The sequence below is a fragment of the Pipra filicauda genome, unplaced genomic scaffold, assembly GCF_003945595.2.
Source record: "Pipra filicauda isolate LSUMZ 115617 unplaced genomic scaffold, ASM394559v2 scaffold163_size1657671_pilon, whole genome shotgun sequence".
Classification (NCBI taxonomy): Eukaryota; Metazoa; Chordata; class Aves; order Passeriformes; family Pipridae; genus Pipra; species Pipra filicauda.
Genome location: NW_024104140.1, coordinates 1,391,390 through 1,408,238, shown reverse-complemented (window position 1 = coordinate 1,408,238; position 16,849 = coordinate 1,391,390). Strand labels below are relative to the sequence as shown.

General features: G+C 40.9%; 1 protein-coding gene across 8 annotated transcripts in view; it reads right to left on the bottom strand.

Moving 5' to 3' along the window:
* The window catches only part of PIGG (phosphatidylinositol glycan anchor biosynthesis class G), a 90,019-nt gene that overhangs the window by 37,559 nt on the left and 35,611 nt on the right, over window positions 1-16,849 (bottom strand). For 6 of the 8 annotated variants that reach the window (XR_005562815.1, XM_027745152.2, XM_039379307.1 and 3 more), the window contains 2 exons: window positions 15,332-15,523; window positions 7,300-7,609 (listed from right to left, as the gene is read on the bottom strand). Coding sequence is in view for 6 of the 8 variants with exons in the window: in XM_027745152.2 (XP_027600953.2) it covers window positions 7,300-7,609; window positions 15,332-15,523 (502 nt within the window). In the remaining 2 variants the exon portion in view is untranslated. Of the gene's footprint in view, window positions 1-7,299; window positions 7,610-15,331; window positions 15,524-16,849 lie in introns of those variants that run through there. The other 2 variants (XM_027745155.2, XR_003545345.2) reach the window with 2 other exon arrangements.

The following is a 16,849-nucleotide window of genomic DNA, read 5'->3' as shown; positions in this document are numbered from 1 at the left end:
ATTTGTTTTCAACCTGCCCTTAATTTGGGGTGGTTTTTCCTACTTACATTCAAAATTTAAAAATTAGCTTCCACACCCATGCACTTTATTTTTTACCCCATGTTCATCAGTTATACCAGCTGGTTAATGAAAAATAATATCTGTTCCTACGAACCTTGCTTACTCTGTACACTTAGGATTTTCACAGCTCTACTTCCATAAAGTCTTGAAGGACCCTACAGTATTCTTTTGGAAGAACACTGCCTCATTCATTAAATATGCTATCCTGAACAGGGCTATTTTTAGCCAGTATCATATTCAAAGGGCCAGCTCTTCCATTCCACGCTCAGCAAGACAGAGTTACTGCTTTTGTCATTTCATACCCCCTTGTCTACCAAGATTTAATAAGGCTCAGCAACATGGGCAAGAAGTCTCGTTCTCTTCCTAATCACATCAAGACATGTGCAAAAAGCAGTCTTCCAAATCTCTCTCCTATTTCCAGATGGAAGCGCTTCATATTTAGTTTACATTTTTCTTCTCCTGCCTCATTTAGCTAGCACAGTTTAAATTTAGTATCCAATCTGATCGACATCAACAACAAATTTCAGTGGTTTTCAATTTTTTGTACTTGAACCATAAACCTGCTCTCATTTTTATGTGTACATTAGATCTTTATGCCTGTCTGGAAATTAAAACCCCAGCACCACTCTAAGCCCAGTCAGTTTCATAGTGATAGCTCCAGGAACCACAAAACTTGAGGGGAAAAAAAGTCAGGGAAGAATTCAAATCTATGCCAGCAGTGCACACAATACTTAATAATACATTTGTGCTTCCTTCACATCTTAGAATTCTAGCATCAAAAATCAGTCATCCAAAACGTAAGACCTCAGTGCTCATGGTCGTGGTCATGGGCAGGACAGGTAACTGCTAAATCTGGGACAGCTGTACTTTACTCAGTAAGAACAGTGTCACTTCACTGGAAGGCACAGAACTAAAGAGGGGATCTATAAGCCTTCACCAAGCAAAGACCTTCCTGGTTTTCCCACAAGGTAAAAGATTAAATGGCTTATTCCAACAATTAAAATCTGTTACTAAACCAGCATGGGTACTTTCAGAGTTCCACCTTTCATCACCCAGTTAAGGAAAAGCTGGAAAACGTACATAACCACATGAAATTACCTATGGCTTCACCCAAGGTCATTTGCCCATGGTACTTCTGAGATATACAATAAATACTTAAAGTTTGACTGCCTGCATTTGTCACAAGAGGTCTGAGCAAACAGGAAAACTGCATTACCATGAGAAGAGACTGTTTGGAACACACCTGAAGGGGAGGTTACCTCTATATGCTTGGGAGAGGGAAGTCCCAGTGGAGGGGATAGATTTTTTTTTTCCAAAATAGGTATAGAAAATGGCGCAGAAACTGGTAAACGTTCACCTGTTGTATATCTGATATGGATCCTGCATCTACACTTCAGTAACTAACAGTTAATTATCAACATATAATTGTCAGATAATTAATGTGTCACTAATAAAACAATAAGACACTTCAATCCTGACTTTAAGCTACACAAACTGAGCAGTTTTTCCCTTGCAACAAGTCATTCTGAACTCAAAGGAAAGGGAACAAGAAACTTAAAAGTATATATATAAAAAAATCCCAATTAATAGGCAGTGAGGTTTATAAGGTTGTCAGCTTTTTAATTTTACCTGGTAGTGCAGGTCAGAATGCTGCATACTGAGCAAAACAATGTAAAAAGGTCATGAAATCAAACATAATTTCTGGAGGAAGCTTCTTCTATTCTTGGATCTACAGTCCCAGACTGGAAAAGCTATTCTGAGAATAAATTGAGAGAAATTTACCAAATGGAGAGAGAGCATTAATCAGATTCTGAGGGGCCTTTGTTACCTCTGTAATTTTATGAACGACCAGCTCAACCATTCTGCTTTTCTGTGCTAATATTTTGTACATCAGATAACGGCTTTCAATTGTGAACAGCAAAAAAACCTGTCCCTCTAAGCCTTGTATGATTTAATTTGTTTCTTTCCATGCCTTCAGAACAGTTTTTTTGTCAGAGAATAAAAGAACAAAGGTAACATCCGAAGACTGGTGTTTTGGTCAAACTCTTAATCTCCATCCTAAAAAGGGCATCTAATGTAAATGTACTTACAACACTTTTAAAAGACAACTGAAAACTTGTTCTCTAAGGAACATGGGGGTGTGAAAGAAAATCCCATCTGTCTGGACTCTTAAAAGCACTTTTTCCTTTAGCAGAATTGATTTCTCTATTTCTGAAACATCTCTAAGATGTTCTGAAAATAGAAGAAAAAAAAGAGAAATAGAGATAAAGAGAGAAAATAGAGAAGTAGGCCCCAATCACAATTCTTCTTTCTCTTCTACTACAATTTGTTTGCCATTTTAATCAGTCTTGGGAATGGTGACTGCACACACACACCTTAGTAGACAGACACAAAAAGTAATTTTTTGTAAAAGACTGTTGGCATGTTCTAAAATGGATACATTTATAAAAAGTCCTATGCTAAAGAGAGTTAAGAACTTTTCAGAATTTTTGCTAAGCTGTTGCTTAATCACACAGTCACAGAATTCACTGAGTTGGAAGGGACCCGCAAGGACCATCGAGTCCAACCTTAACTCTGCACAGGACCATCCCCAAGAGTCACACCATGTGCCTGAGAGTATCATCCAAACACCTCTTGAACTCTGTCAGGCTTGGTGCTGTGACCACTGCCCTGGGGAGCCTGTTCAGTGCCCAGCCACTCTCTGGGGGAAGAACCTTTTTCTAATATCAACCTAAACCTCCCCTGGCACAACTTCAGGCCGTTCCCTCAGGTCCTGTCACTGGTCACCACAGAGAAGAGATCAGTGCCTGCCCCTCCTCTTCCCCTCCCAAGGAAGTTGTAACTGCAATGAGCTCTCCCCTCAGTCTCCTCTTCTCCAGCTGAACACACCAAGTGCCCTCAGCCGCTCCTCACACGGCTTCTCCTCAAGGCCCTTCACCATCTTCACTGCCCTCCTTTGGACCACTCTCTAATGGCTTAATATCTTTCTTATACTGCAGTGCCCTAAACTGCCACAATATTCAAAGGTGACATTGCCCCAGGTCAGAGCAGAGTGGGACAATCCCCTCCCTCGACTGGCTGGCGATGCTTTGCCTGATGCCCCCAGGACAGGGTTGGCCCTCCTGGCTACCAGGGCACTGCTGACTCAGATTCAACTTGCCATCGACCAGGACCCCCAGGTCCCTTTCCTGGCACTGCTTTCCAGCCTCTCATTCCCCAGTCTGTACGAACATCCAGGGTTGCCCCATCCCAGGTGCAGAATCAGCACTTCCCCTCATTGAACTTCATATGGTTGGTGATTGCCTAGTCCTGATTTGTCCAGGTTTCTCTGCAGGGCCTCCATGCCTCCAAGGGAGTGAACAGCTCCACCCAGTTTTGTGTCATCTGCAGACTTGCTCAGTATCCCTTCCAGTCCTGCGTTTGAACCGTTTATGAAGATGCTGAAGAGCACAGGGCCTAAGATGGAGCCCTGCAAAATCCCACTAGTTGTACCAGCTGTATGACATTCCCAGTTAATTTCTGGCAAGTTGAAGTCCCCCCTAAGGACTGGGGCAGTTGACTTGGAAGTGTCCCTTAGTCCCTCAAAGAGTAATTCATCAGCATCATCATCCTGGCTGGGAGGTCTGTGGCAGACTCCCACAATGACATTTACATTATTTGTTTGCCCCTTGATTCTTACCCAGAGGTTCCCAACTGTGCCACTGCCAACTGTGAGCTCCATCATCCTGACCTTTCTACTACACACAGTGCCACCCTTCTGCCTCTTCTGCCCTTCCTGTCCCTCCTGAAGAGCCTGGAACCAACCAACAGGGCACTCCAGTCACAGGTCTCATCCCACCAGGTTTCACTTATGCCAATGATGTCAAATCTCTCTTCAAAGCTGGAATTTACAGGCATGTGATGGGACACAAAAAAGTAGCTTCTTATCTGGGTCTGCTCTATTTCATATAAGCCAACGTGGTAAACAACACGGGGGCAAAAGCTTTGGTCTGCTTCTACCAGAAGTTTTGATAAGTAACTATCACCCAAGTTATTCACCAGGTCTTACAGGAGATGCAAAAAGACCCACTGAGAAATCTGGCTTACAACAAAGCAACGGAGAATTTCTCATTTCTGAGGTTTGGATGCTGCGATTCAGCAGCAGTCTATGAGCAAGAAATTTCCTTGTCAGAGCTAATTTTTAAAATATCCCAAAGTTTGCTGAAATCTGTATCACACTGGAAGTTATTATTTCCAAAGGAAACACTTCTAGAGGAAATGCCAAAATTTCCAACAGTGTGATGGGGCCTGGGAGGATGCTCTGAAACTGCAGGATATCCAAGAACACAATCTGTAGCCAAGTAAAATGAAAATCGCTTATTTCTGCCTTCTAAAAACCAAAGAAATCCTCAATTGCAAGGGTATTGGAAGGTGCAAAGTATTAATAATGAAAAATAAAAATCTTAAAATAAATTTCCATCTTCCCACTAACACCAGTTTAAGACCACTAAAAACCATAGCACATGCTATCAGCTCTGTTACCATCTACTGGTCTTGCATAAATACAGTTTGATTGGTGTAGAAAAACTCCTCTGGCATATGGAAAGATGAAAATTTGGCATATGTCAAATGGAAAGACATATCAAGCTCCTGACAGCTCTAATAGCTCATTTCTGGAAAAGGTGTACAGCTGCTCCAAAGTTCAGGTAAATTCTTCCAGAAAAGTTATTCCCAAATTTTTGGCATCACTTAGATCAGAGAAGACACAAAATTTAGCCTGCTACATTACACTTCCACAACAAAACTATTTTTTCAAGAAGTCCTTATTTTCTATTCCATCATGCCATGGCTGCACATACATGGGCTACATGTATCTAATGTACTTTCCCCTCACAAGAGCCTTTTAAGACCGTCTCTCATCACATCCCCATGGACAAACTGATGCAGTCCAGGCTAGGAAAGTGGACAGTCAGGTGGACTTCCAATTGATCAAATGCTGAGCTCACAGGGTTGCCATCAGCAGCACGAAGTCCACTTGGAGGCCAATCACTAGCAATGAACCACAAGGATTGAGAGTGGGGCTGATACTGTTTAACATCTTCACTAATTACCTGGACGATGGGGCACAGTGTCCCCTTGGGATGTCTGCACACAATACGTAACTGGGAGGAGTGGTTGATACAGCAGATGGGTCTGCAAATGGGCCTGCTGCCACTCAGAGACACCCTGACTGACTAGAGAAATGGACTGACAAGAAATTCGTGAAGTTCAGTAAAGGGAAATATCAAATCCAACACTTGGGGAGGAATAAAACTATGCCTTTCCTCACACTGGGAACTAACTGTATGGAAAGAAACCTGGAAGAGATCACCCAGTCATTTGCCCTTTGTGCAAAGACCTACAGCACCTGAGACTACATTAGGGAGAGCCTCACTAGCTGGTTGAGGGAAATACTCTATTCCTTCTACTAAGCCATATCACATATGGGTGCCTGGGTTCAGTTCTGAGCTTGCCACCACAAGAAAGCCATGGGTGTACTGGAAAAAGTCCACTGAAGCATTACACAAAACTGATGATGGGAAGAAAGCATCTGTAATACAAACAACTATTTAGAAGAGCTGGGTATGTTTACTCTCAAGAGAAGAAAGCTCAGCAGGGATCATAACAATGTGTATAAATACCTGATGAGGGGGTAGTACAGAAAATGCAGTCAGACTCTGACCTTTTAACTCACTCAAGAGTGACTAGCAAAAGGATAAAAAACAACACACACAAACTGAAATACAAGAAGTTCAGTTTAAACATCAAAAAAAGCTTTTCTAATAGCTAGGCTGGTCAAGCACTGGGACCAACTGCCCTGAGAGCTTGCAGAGTCTTCATCCTCTCAGATATTTAAAATAGGGAGTGGACATAGTCCAGACCAACCTGATCTATTTGACCTGCTCTTAGACGGAGGGAGGTTGGACTGAATGATCTCCAGAGGCATCTTCCAGCCTCAACTCTCCAGTAATTTCATGGTTCTTTGAAATTCTCAGCCAAGTGTACCAAGAATTCAGCATCACTGAAAATGGATTGCTTTACAAAAATATTCATAGCATTCTTTATTGTCCCTTTTCCATAACTTGGATTTTCTTCCCAGCCTTCCCAGCCTACCCACCATTAAATTTCTGGCAGCTGTTTTCACTTGGTACCTCAGTACTGAGAGGGCCCTCCCTTCAGCCTCCTGCCAGCCACACTAAGAGCTGCTCTCAGAAGACCATAATCAAAGCTGACTGGTGAACAGTAACATTCAAAGCGTGCAAAAGCCATTCAACCAGTAAATGTTACATCCTCCGAGCAGGAAAACTGGGTAGGAAGGGAAGAACCACGACGATCTTACCTGCATCAGCAATATGCTCTCTGCGCATGTACTCCCAGAGCAAAGTCAAGCCAATCCTCAGTCTGTAGATACGGAGTAGGACATACCCTAAGCTTGACCACAGTTTTAACATCCCCAGCCATGCCTTAGAAGCAAAGGCAACACAGGCCTCACCTTGAACTTCTGCGACAAATCAGAAAACCTCTCCTCCTAAACCAGAAAAAACCTGATTCCCAACCCCACAAACTTAACTTTAGATAGCCTGCTACACTGTTTCCAATACTACTAGAAGGAGAAAGATCCTGTCCAATGCTAAAAGTCCTTTCCTTCCACGCTAAGGAACGCTTTTGTGGAATTTCAACTTTATTTGCAATGCAGACAACTATGTTATTGAAATGAGTAAGGCTCCTCAGGAAAGAAGACACAATTTGATATAATAACAAAGAAAACTAGTTCTGATATGAGAGATACTACATGCCACAGTCTTAAACTGTATGTATATCTATTTTGATGCAACCAAAGGCTTGTAATGCTCAAGAATCAGTGACAAATAGCCATCTACCTCTTCTCGGTATTAATCAACTCAGATGACATTTTTTAATTAATTATCACCTGAGTAGTATTTATGAGGCCCATTAACAGACCAAAATCATGCTGGTATAGGTATCTGATCCTTGCAACACTTTTGGAAATCTGTTTTGAGGATTAGACATCAGGGTATGCATCTTTCCCTGGTTCTAAAACCAAAACATTAATAAAACAATTAGAAATTAAACCCTTCTGAGAACTCAGTAAACTCTTCCACCCTAATATTTAGTTAGCATTTTATTTACAATGGGCAATATTTCTTTGAAAAACTATTCCAGCTCCCACCTCTGCAGCACGGAGAGTATTCAGCTTACCTGAAAATAGAAGAAAGCTTGGCCAAACCAGTAGTGCATGATAGTAATCTGCGCCGCATCAAATTTCAAAGGTCTCCAAATGTATTTTGTCATCATTGTCTGAATCAGCAGGCAAAACACCAAGACTGGTAAATTGTGAGGTCTAAATAGAAGGGCTGCTAGTAGAACCAATCCGCTATATACTTCCCACAATCCTGTGCTCTTCATGCTGGAGTCTGCAGAAATAACCTGTGACTTTAGTAAATCTTTAGTGCCAGTGAAGACTATGCCAAGAACAAAGACATAAACAAAACGAGCTTCAGTGATCCCCCTAAAGAGAAAATAAAATTGGAATAAATAAATAAATAAATAAAAGATGAGTTATTTACTAATACTTACTTCACACACTCTTTCAAGAGAGGTCAAGACCAACCGGTTCTGCCAAACAGGTCAAAATCTAAGGCTGGTACTGGCCAACTTCATGAGAGAGCTTTCTCCAATACAAAAACCCTAGGAAGGGTTCATACTTGAATTAAAACAACTCCAAATCGACTTCAGCAAAGAAAAAAGCTTGTGCTAAAAAACTAAATTAATGTAAAATATAAAAATAAAATTGTATTTCACAGATTTCACAGAATATTCTGAGTTGGAAGAGACCTACACTGATCATCAAGTTAAACCCTTAAGTCACTCTCCCATACAAGGATCGAACAACTAATGTAACCAAAATAAATTTATGCTAATACTATTCAAGATCTAGATCCATAAATATATCCATACAAATATGCCATTTATATATCATAATGAATGTTAATAAAAAATACTCCTTCAAGAGATATGGAAACTTTATTTCAGAAACTAAATTGACTTAAAAACTCCTATATCTTTTAAGCTGTTCAGTGATTTTTCACAACTCATTCACACAAATATGCTTCTTTTTAGCCCACTAAAAAACAACAGCGAGAGTATTTGAAGATCCTTATTTCAGTCTGAAATCTCTACACACTTCAGACATTTTCTCACCTTACACAGCTGCATAGATGTACATATGTGCTGGTTTATACCAGCATATTTTTTCCTTGTTAAGTGTAAAGACTTTTCAAATCCATTTGAAGAAAGCAATTCCACTACAAAAAAACCCTGAGTTTTAAGTAGTAAGTGTAATTGGCATTTATGCTATTTTCAAACCACCTATTAATTCATTTGCCTCTTAATTACCAGTGAAGGGCAGCTTCTGAATAAAACACAGCATGTAGTCCAAAAAGCTGATAAGGACAAGGATTAGTAATCTTAAAAACTGTGACCTGCTATTTTAGAAGAGCAAGGTCTGAAAAACTAAGAAAGCGAAAGCAAATATCCGTCAAAATGTAGTGACATTCTCATGTTTTCTGGGCAAAAAAAAAAAAACGGATCACACTAGTGTGCGCTAGGCTGTCAATAATCCAATGAATTCACCAAATGAGCACGTGAGAAAAATCTGTGGTTACAGATCTATTTTTTTATCTTGCAAAAGATAAAAATGCACATTATCTACACATTTAATCTGTAATTTAATATACATTATCCTTAGGTTTCACAGGATCACTGACACACAGAATGGGTCAGGTTGAAAGGGACTACAGAAGGTCCTCTGCTCCAGCCTCCAGCAGGTTGGCCCCCAACCAGGTGCAGGACCCTGCATTTGCCTTTACTCGAATTTCAGGTTATTCTCTGCCCAGCTCTCCAACCTGTCGAGGTCCTTCTGAAGGGCTGCACAGCCCTCTGGGGTACTGGCCACTCCTCCCAGCTTTGTATCACCAGCGAACTTTCTGAGGAGGCATCTGCCTCTTCGTCCAAGTCACTGATGAACAAGTTAAACAATACTCGGCCCAGTATTGAACCTTGGGGGACACCACTAGTGACAGGCCTCCAACAAGACCCTGTACCACTGATTATGACATTCTGGGATCTGCGTTCAGCCAGTTCTCAATCCACCTCACTGTCCTCTCATACTGTTCACCCTTCCTGAGTTTGCCTACAAGGATGTAGTGAGAAACAGACAAAAGTCTTGCTGAAGTCAAGGTCAACAATATCCATTGCTCTCCTCTCATCCATCCAGGTAGCTGTCTATTGTAGAAGGCAATCGGGTTTGTTAAGAACAATTTACTGTTAGTGAATCCATGATGACTACTCATGATCACCTTTTTTTCATCCATGTGGGTAGAGATGGCCTCCAAAATGAGGTGTTCCATCACCTTTCCAGGGATTGAGGTGGCCAGTAGTCCCCTGCACCTTCCTTCTTGAAGACCAGGGTGACACTTGCTTTCTTCCAGTCCTCAGGCACCTCTCCTGATCACCACGACCTTTCAAAGGTTATCACGAGTGGCCTCGCTGTGGTATCTGCCAGCTCTCTCAGCACTCAGGGATGCATCCCATCAGGGCCCGTGGATTTGTGGATGTCAAGTTTGTGTAGGTGTTCTCTAACCCAATCCTCCTTGACCACAGCAAAGTCCTTCTTTCAACATTCCTCTACCCTGGTCTCCTGGGTCAGAAATTCCTGAGGGCTGGTCCTGTCAGTGAAGACCGACACGAAGAAGGCGTTCGGTAACTCCGCCTTCTCTGCATCCTCTGTCACCAGTGTCCCTGTCCATTTAGTGATGGGCCCACATTATCCTTTGTTCTCCCTTTCTCATTGATGTATGATGTAAGAAGCCTGTCTTGTTGACCTTGACATCCTTGGCCAGATTAAACTCCAGATGGACCTTGGTCTTCCTTATCTCATTTCTACCTACTCTGAAAACCTCTCTACATTCATTCCAGTGACCTGACCCTGCTTCCATATCCTGTGTATTTCCTGATTACACTTGAGCAGTGACAGGAGCTCCTTGTTCATCCACATGGGTCTCATGTTCCTCCTCCCTGATTTCTTGCTCATCAGGATGTGTCATTCTTAAGCCTGGAGGAAGTAATCAGCTGCCCTGGATCCCGCTGGGCCCACGGGATACTTTCAGGAAGATCCCTAAAGAACCTAAAGCTAGGTCTCCTGAAGTCCATGATTGCTTGCTGCCCTGCTTCCTCTTCGCCCAATACTGAACTCCACAAGCTCATGGTCACTACAGCCAAGGCTGCCTCCAACCTTCACATCTCCAGGAAGGCCTTCCCTGTTTGTTAGTATGAGGCTGAACAACACAGCACTACTTGTGGGATCCTCCCCTACCTGTGTCAGAGAGGTGTCATCAATGCTTTTCAGGAACCTTCTGGACTGTTTGTGCTTTGCTGTGTTTCATCCAGATGTCAGGGTTAATGTCCCCCACAAGAACCAGAGACTGTGACCTTGAGGCTGCTTCAAGCTGCCTGTAGAAGTCCTCAATCACTTTCTCCTCCTGATCAAGCAGCTTGGAACAAACACCCACAATGTCACCCTCACTAGTCTGCCCTTTTATCCTCACTCATAAGCTCTTGATTTGCTCATCATCCATCCCAAGATAGAGCTCAATACATTCCAAGCGTTGCCTCACACAGAGGGCTATTCCATCACTGTGCCTTCCTGGTCCATCTTTCCTAAACAGCTTGTGGCTCTTCATGACAACATTCCAGTCATGTCAGCTATCCTACCACATCTCCATAATCACAGTGAGATCAAAGCCCTGTGACTGCTCACAGATCTCTAGTTCCTCCTGTTTGTTTCCTACCCTGCACTGGTGTACAGGTTCTACCTAGAAGTATTTTCCATATAGAGGTATTCGATTTATGTCACTATCTGAGTGGGGGGTGCAAAGGGACAACCCGTAGTCCTATCCTGTGGTTATGTATTTGGCTGCTTGTGTTTGACCAAAGTATCCCCCTTAGGACTCCTTTTGCTAATTCTGTCGTTGCTACAGTACTCCCCTTCCCATTCTTTATCTCTGCTAAGCCCAGCTATGCCCCCGTCCCCCTTCAAGTCTAATTTAAAGCTCTCTTAAGGAGTCCTGCTAACTCCTAAGCTATGATTTCCCCTTTGAGAACAGGTGGGCAGGTGTTGCCAGCAGGCTCGGTGTCACATATACCAACCCACGATCAAAACCTCAAAACTGTGCTGGTAACACCAGTTTCAAAGCCAGGTGTTCATCTGCCTGATTTTCCTTTTTCTTGCCCCATCAATCTCTGCAACTGGCAGGACAGAAGAGAACATGACTTGTGCTCCAGATCCCTTGACCAGTTGTCCCAAGGCCCTGAGATCCCAACTGATTGTCAACAGACTTCTTGTTAGAACTTTGTTGTTACCCACCTGGAAAACCAGCAGTGGGTAATAATAACAATGGCTAGGAAGTTTCTTGGGGATGACCCTTACCTGGGCCCCAGGGAGGCAACACACCTCCCTGTGGATTGAGTCCAGTCCATTTCTCTCAGAAGGGAGTCACCAGTGACTACTACCCTTCTTTTTTTCTCAGTTGAGGAGGTTGTGATGCAGGGGGTGAGCTGCCCTGCCCTAGGTAATCTCTTCAACCTGGATGGACCTTCATTCATATTCACATTTTTCTGGTCCTCATTTCCCTGGTTCTCAGATTCCAGGGCCTCTCATCTATTGTGGAAGATAGGGTAGGTCAACAACTTGGGAATGTGAGGTGGGTCAGGAGGAGATTCCCCTGCCACCCAGAGCAGAAAGCCATTTCCACTCCCCTCCATCCCTAAGGTCCTTCTGGCTGGTGGTGAGAGGGTGGGAGATCCGTTACTTCTTGTGAAGTGGATGATGGGTCTGTTTGTATAAGGCATGGTAGAGCACAGCCCCACCAGTTAAACTCTTACTACCAGTCACTTTTTACATGAGTAATGAGTGAACATGGTCTCCTACAAAGTTAATATAATTCACTCAGCAGTGAGGATTCTTGAGTCATCAGGACTTAGTAATATATGGAGGATTAGACCAGGACTCTAAAAATAGTAAAAGTATAGTTATGCTCATCTAAGCAGTGTAATTAGCTGACCACAACAAAACACCACTAGTCAAAATTTCTAAAAATAAATCTTATCAACAAAAAATATAATAATTTTATAAATAAATAATAATTAAAACTTTAATTATTTTTTCAGTCTTTGGAAGGTCACCCTCCTTCTCAACAAATTACTAAGAAATAAGCTTGAATTCAATCTTCCTTTTCACAAAGAGGAAAGAAAAAGCAAGAGGAGAAATAATAAGCAGGAGCATTTTCATGTTTGATTTTCTTTTTGCATCCACAGAAATAAGAAAAAAAGGCAAAACCACCACACAACACTGATGTGGCCCTCCTAAACTTGAATACAATACACTGTTCTGTTGTTTAGGTTTCAAAGGTTCAAATTTATACCTAATGGCCCATGCAAAAGGACTTTACTATTTTATTCCCTTAAATAGCAAGCTTTTATAAAATCCCTGTAAGGTCCATTGGCTTTTTCCTTTAAGGGGAAAAAAAAAAGTAAAAAACAGTAAAGTTTAGAGAGTTCCTCTGTTTCTGGCTAATGCAGAAACTCAGTGACCTTTTTCAGAGTCTCTGATAACTATGAATATTTATATTTTGTGGTAATAATTACATCAAATATATTCATATGACTTAGAAGTAAAACTTTAGGAACTAGCTTTGGATATTGGTCTATTCAATGAGTTAAATGAGAACTGAAATCAACCAGCTGATGAAAATTCAAACAAAAAAAATATTTCTCAGCAAATGCACTACTATTATTTTGTGTTAGTACAGTATATACTCATCTTTTTCATTGCTCAAACTACAATTTTTTTGAATAAGTGTGAGAAAAACAGAAGGCTAAATTACTTCTTTGCGTTTTTTAATTTAGACGTTTTCTTAGTGTAAGCCACAGAAAATGCAGAACACTTAAATTGCGTCTTCTCCCTCATCCACCTTCCAGCAGTTGTCACATTCAGACAAAATCTGCAGTAAAGGGTACAGAGAGGGAGTGTTTGAGAGCAAAGAGTCTCCATCTTAGAGAAGTATGCATTATGCATGAAAAATGCAGTGGCTGCCTACAGCCCTAACTGATATTACACAAAACTACCTCTACCTTGCACCTGGATCTGGAGCTATTCCAGATTATGAATACAGTAACTACACACATGTAAAAGAAAGTCCTGCATTTGTTCCTGGTGGCATTTTAAGTAGGCTTTTACCAAATATATCACATCAGGCATATAAGATGCCTGATCATAAAGATGCTAGATCATAAAGATGAGCTAGCATCACTATGTCAACACGCCACCTATCATCTGAAATCTACTAAGTTGTGTCTACCACCTTTTCTGACATGCTGTCCTGGGAGCCTTGCTGAAGATAATGTTTGGTGAGTCAGTGATCTTGGGTAAACCATGCCTCTCTGTCCAGCCTTGTACTTTACACCTGAGAAGCCCACGTGTTAGCACGAGTGGTGGTTGCAGAGGACCGGGCAGAAACCCCTATGCCAGCCTGTGTTGTGAACTGATAGGTACTAGGACAGACACAATGTTCTGACCTGGCAGCAGTAGACACATGGGTTTGTTTTGGATTGTTTGGTGTATTGCTTTTACGAAAGGCACAACAGTATGGAAGGGAGGCAGAACCTCTCCTCAGATGGGACCCATGTGCCACAGTGCGCCGTGGGAAGATTCATTTGGGGTTTATATTAAGCTCTGACATAATTTAAGAAAATCACCATGTGAGCTATTTATTTAAGGTGAAATAATAAAAAAGCCTGTATGCTTTCTGTATCAATACGACCAATGTGCTGACTACATAATGACCAAGTTTTAAATAAATGTTTGACTTCAGCATTGAAGTACTCCACTTATTTCTCTAATCGCATTTTACTTGTGGCTCAATTGCTGTATTTAATGTTCTGTCCCACGCTGCAGTATTTTAATTCTCATTGCAAGGACAGTAGTATTCTCTAAGGATTTTACTAAAATACAAAGCAAAACTAGAGATTACACTCAAAAATCAAGCATGTTTCAAACACAGAGCCAAATCCTCCAGATTAAGTAAAGATTATCATTACTTTCTCATGCAGCAGAATTAACACACAATGTTAACACTAGTATACAACCAGAATTATCTTCAATATTTGGAGAGAGGGATCGTATGCCAATATATCCAGATACACATACCTACAAATATTTATTATAAAACATGTTGTGTTAGCAAACCTTATTTTCCATATGTCCTAAGATGTTACCCTGAATGGCTTTTTCCATCTCTGCACATCTTATGAATCTCTGGCCCCTGATAAGAAGCTCCAACAGAAACCATTTGTATCCATATAAAATTCAAAATGAGTGCAAGAGGAAGTTTACTACATCCAGAAGACAATGGTTTCAAAAACGTCTCTTCCATAATCTCTTCCCCCTCATCAAATGTTCTAACTGACTCTGGAAGTTTTTCACAACTCTCTGACATTCAGAAAAACTTGAGGCTGCAGAGCCAAGTACAATCCAACAGTGAAAAGTACGATAAGAAAACTAAAACCATTTAGCCACATTCCAAAAAGGGTCATTGGTGAAAGAGCTAATAGCTTCCCTACAGTTACAGACTAGTTCTCTAAGAAACTTAACATCAGCCTAAAAATCCTTAGTATGCACTATGCTGCACAGATGAGACCTCAAGAAGGATGTGGTTACATCTTGAAAGCCCAGATATTACAGAAAACTCAACTGGAAAAACAAGGTACGGAAAAGCAGCTCTCTGAACTACTGCCTAACCATTTCTGAAACTAAGAAGTAGCTAAATGAGCTTGGCCTGTGCTCTGTTAAACATGGCAAGTCCATCTAAAACAAGAGGAGATGGTGCATTTGGAGTTTCGTTTTAGCAAAAATATAGGGTATGACTACTAGATTTTTCCTCATATTAATTTTTATCTGACTGGTTTCTGATCTACCACAGCCAAAAGACACTTATTTGGGCTTAAAATTAAGCACACACAACAAAAACTGGGTGCTGGTCACCTATAAACTAGAGCTCCATTCATAAGAACGTAATTCCAACCGAGACATAATGTCCCCCCCACCTCATCCCCTGATATCCAAAGTGTTAACACCTTGCTAGAAACAGCGTTACAGATCTGTTGATTAACTTACTTTGAAATATCTTTGCCACCATGTTGCCATGGAAATATGACATTTCCAACAGCTGCCCGGTAACTGTAGACTCCCAGGAGCCCGAGTGCCATAGCAATTTTTGAAACCAGGGAGCATCTCCTTTGAACCAGAAAGAAGATCATAAGCAGGGAGACTGCAGCCAAGAAGGAGAGTTCAGGTTTATGTTCAGAGCTGAGAAAAAAACAAACAAACAAAAAAAAATCTTTTAAAACATAAATTAGAGCTAAACATATTACCTACAGCACCATATTAATCAATTAATAAACTGTATTAATTAATGCAGCACCAAATTAATCACTGCACTGATACTTGTTATGAAGTTGCTGAGAGGTATGGTAAAATATTTTAGTATTTCTAAAAAAGCACTTTTATTAATAAGGTTTTCTATTCAAGCATACATATTTAAAAGTGTAATTATTGTGTCCTACCATATGCTAGTTATTCTGTTAATTAAATAAAAACTGAGCTGCATATTGCATCACGGAAAAGGGTCTAATACTTTTAAACTAGGGGTTTGTTGTTTATACATTCTGAAACAGTGCATTTCACTTATACTACAGCATTTTATTTTCTAGCACAATGAAAAAGATTGTTGCCCTACAGGATTAGAACTATTCTGTCTTTTGAAGTAACAACACATGTATTTGATTTGTTTAATTAATTTTAGTCATAGAACACACTACCTATCTAGAATGACCACAAATATACTTACACAGTTTACAACACACATATACAAATTCATTAGCACAATGCAATTCCCTTATGCAACTACAGCACCTTGTACTACGTGAGAGATAAAGACACAAAATTTGCATCAGTGACAGAGAATATTAGAGATACAGTTTGTTTGTTCCTCTGCATCCTAGATAGAGGTAACACTCATTCCAGAATAGAGGTCATTTTACTGAGCATGCTGCCAATGTCATGTATTTAAATCATCAGTAGTATGAATTAGCACTGCAAAATGTAATGGGGTAAACTGAAGATCTGCACCCAACCCCTACCACAGCTACCTACACACTTTAAGAAAGCCAACTGTAGTACAAGAATTGCCAACCCAAGCCTACTGCAGATATTCCCAGTATTCCAAATGATGTAAAACCACTAATTTTGTTAGATTTACCTTCTGTTAAGGACATTGTGCAGAGTGAGAGCCAAAGGCTCCGTCTTCTGTCTTCCACATTCAAAATGCCAAGATAAAAGATCACTAACTTCAGAAAACTAAGAGTGAGCCTGGGCTATTATCTGCATTAAATCCCATCACACTTATGAAACTCCAGTTTTATCTCTGATTTAATAAAAATTACTGTACTTCAAAGAGGTTTACTTTCCTGTTCCTAGTGTTTGATTTATCATGGGTTTGAACAACAGTTGTTTCAGCTATTGCACTTGGAAAGTCACAAAGGGAAGGTTATGGGGCAGAAAAACTGTCCTGCTAGTCCTCCGTGCAGGACCCAGTCAAGTAGTTCATAGAACTTAACAAGACTCCCAAGAGAT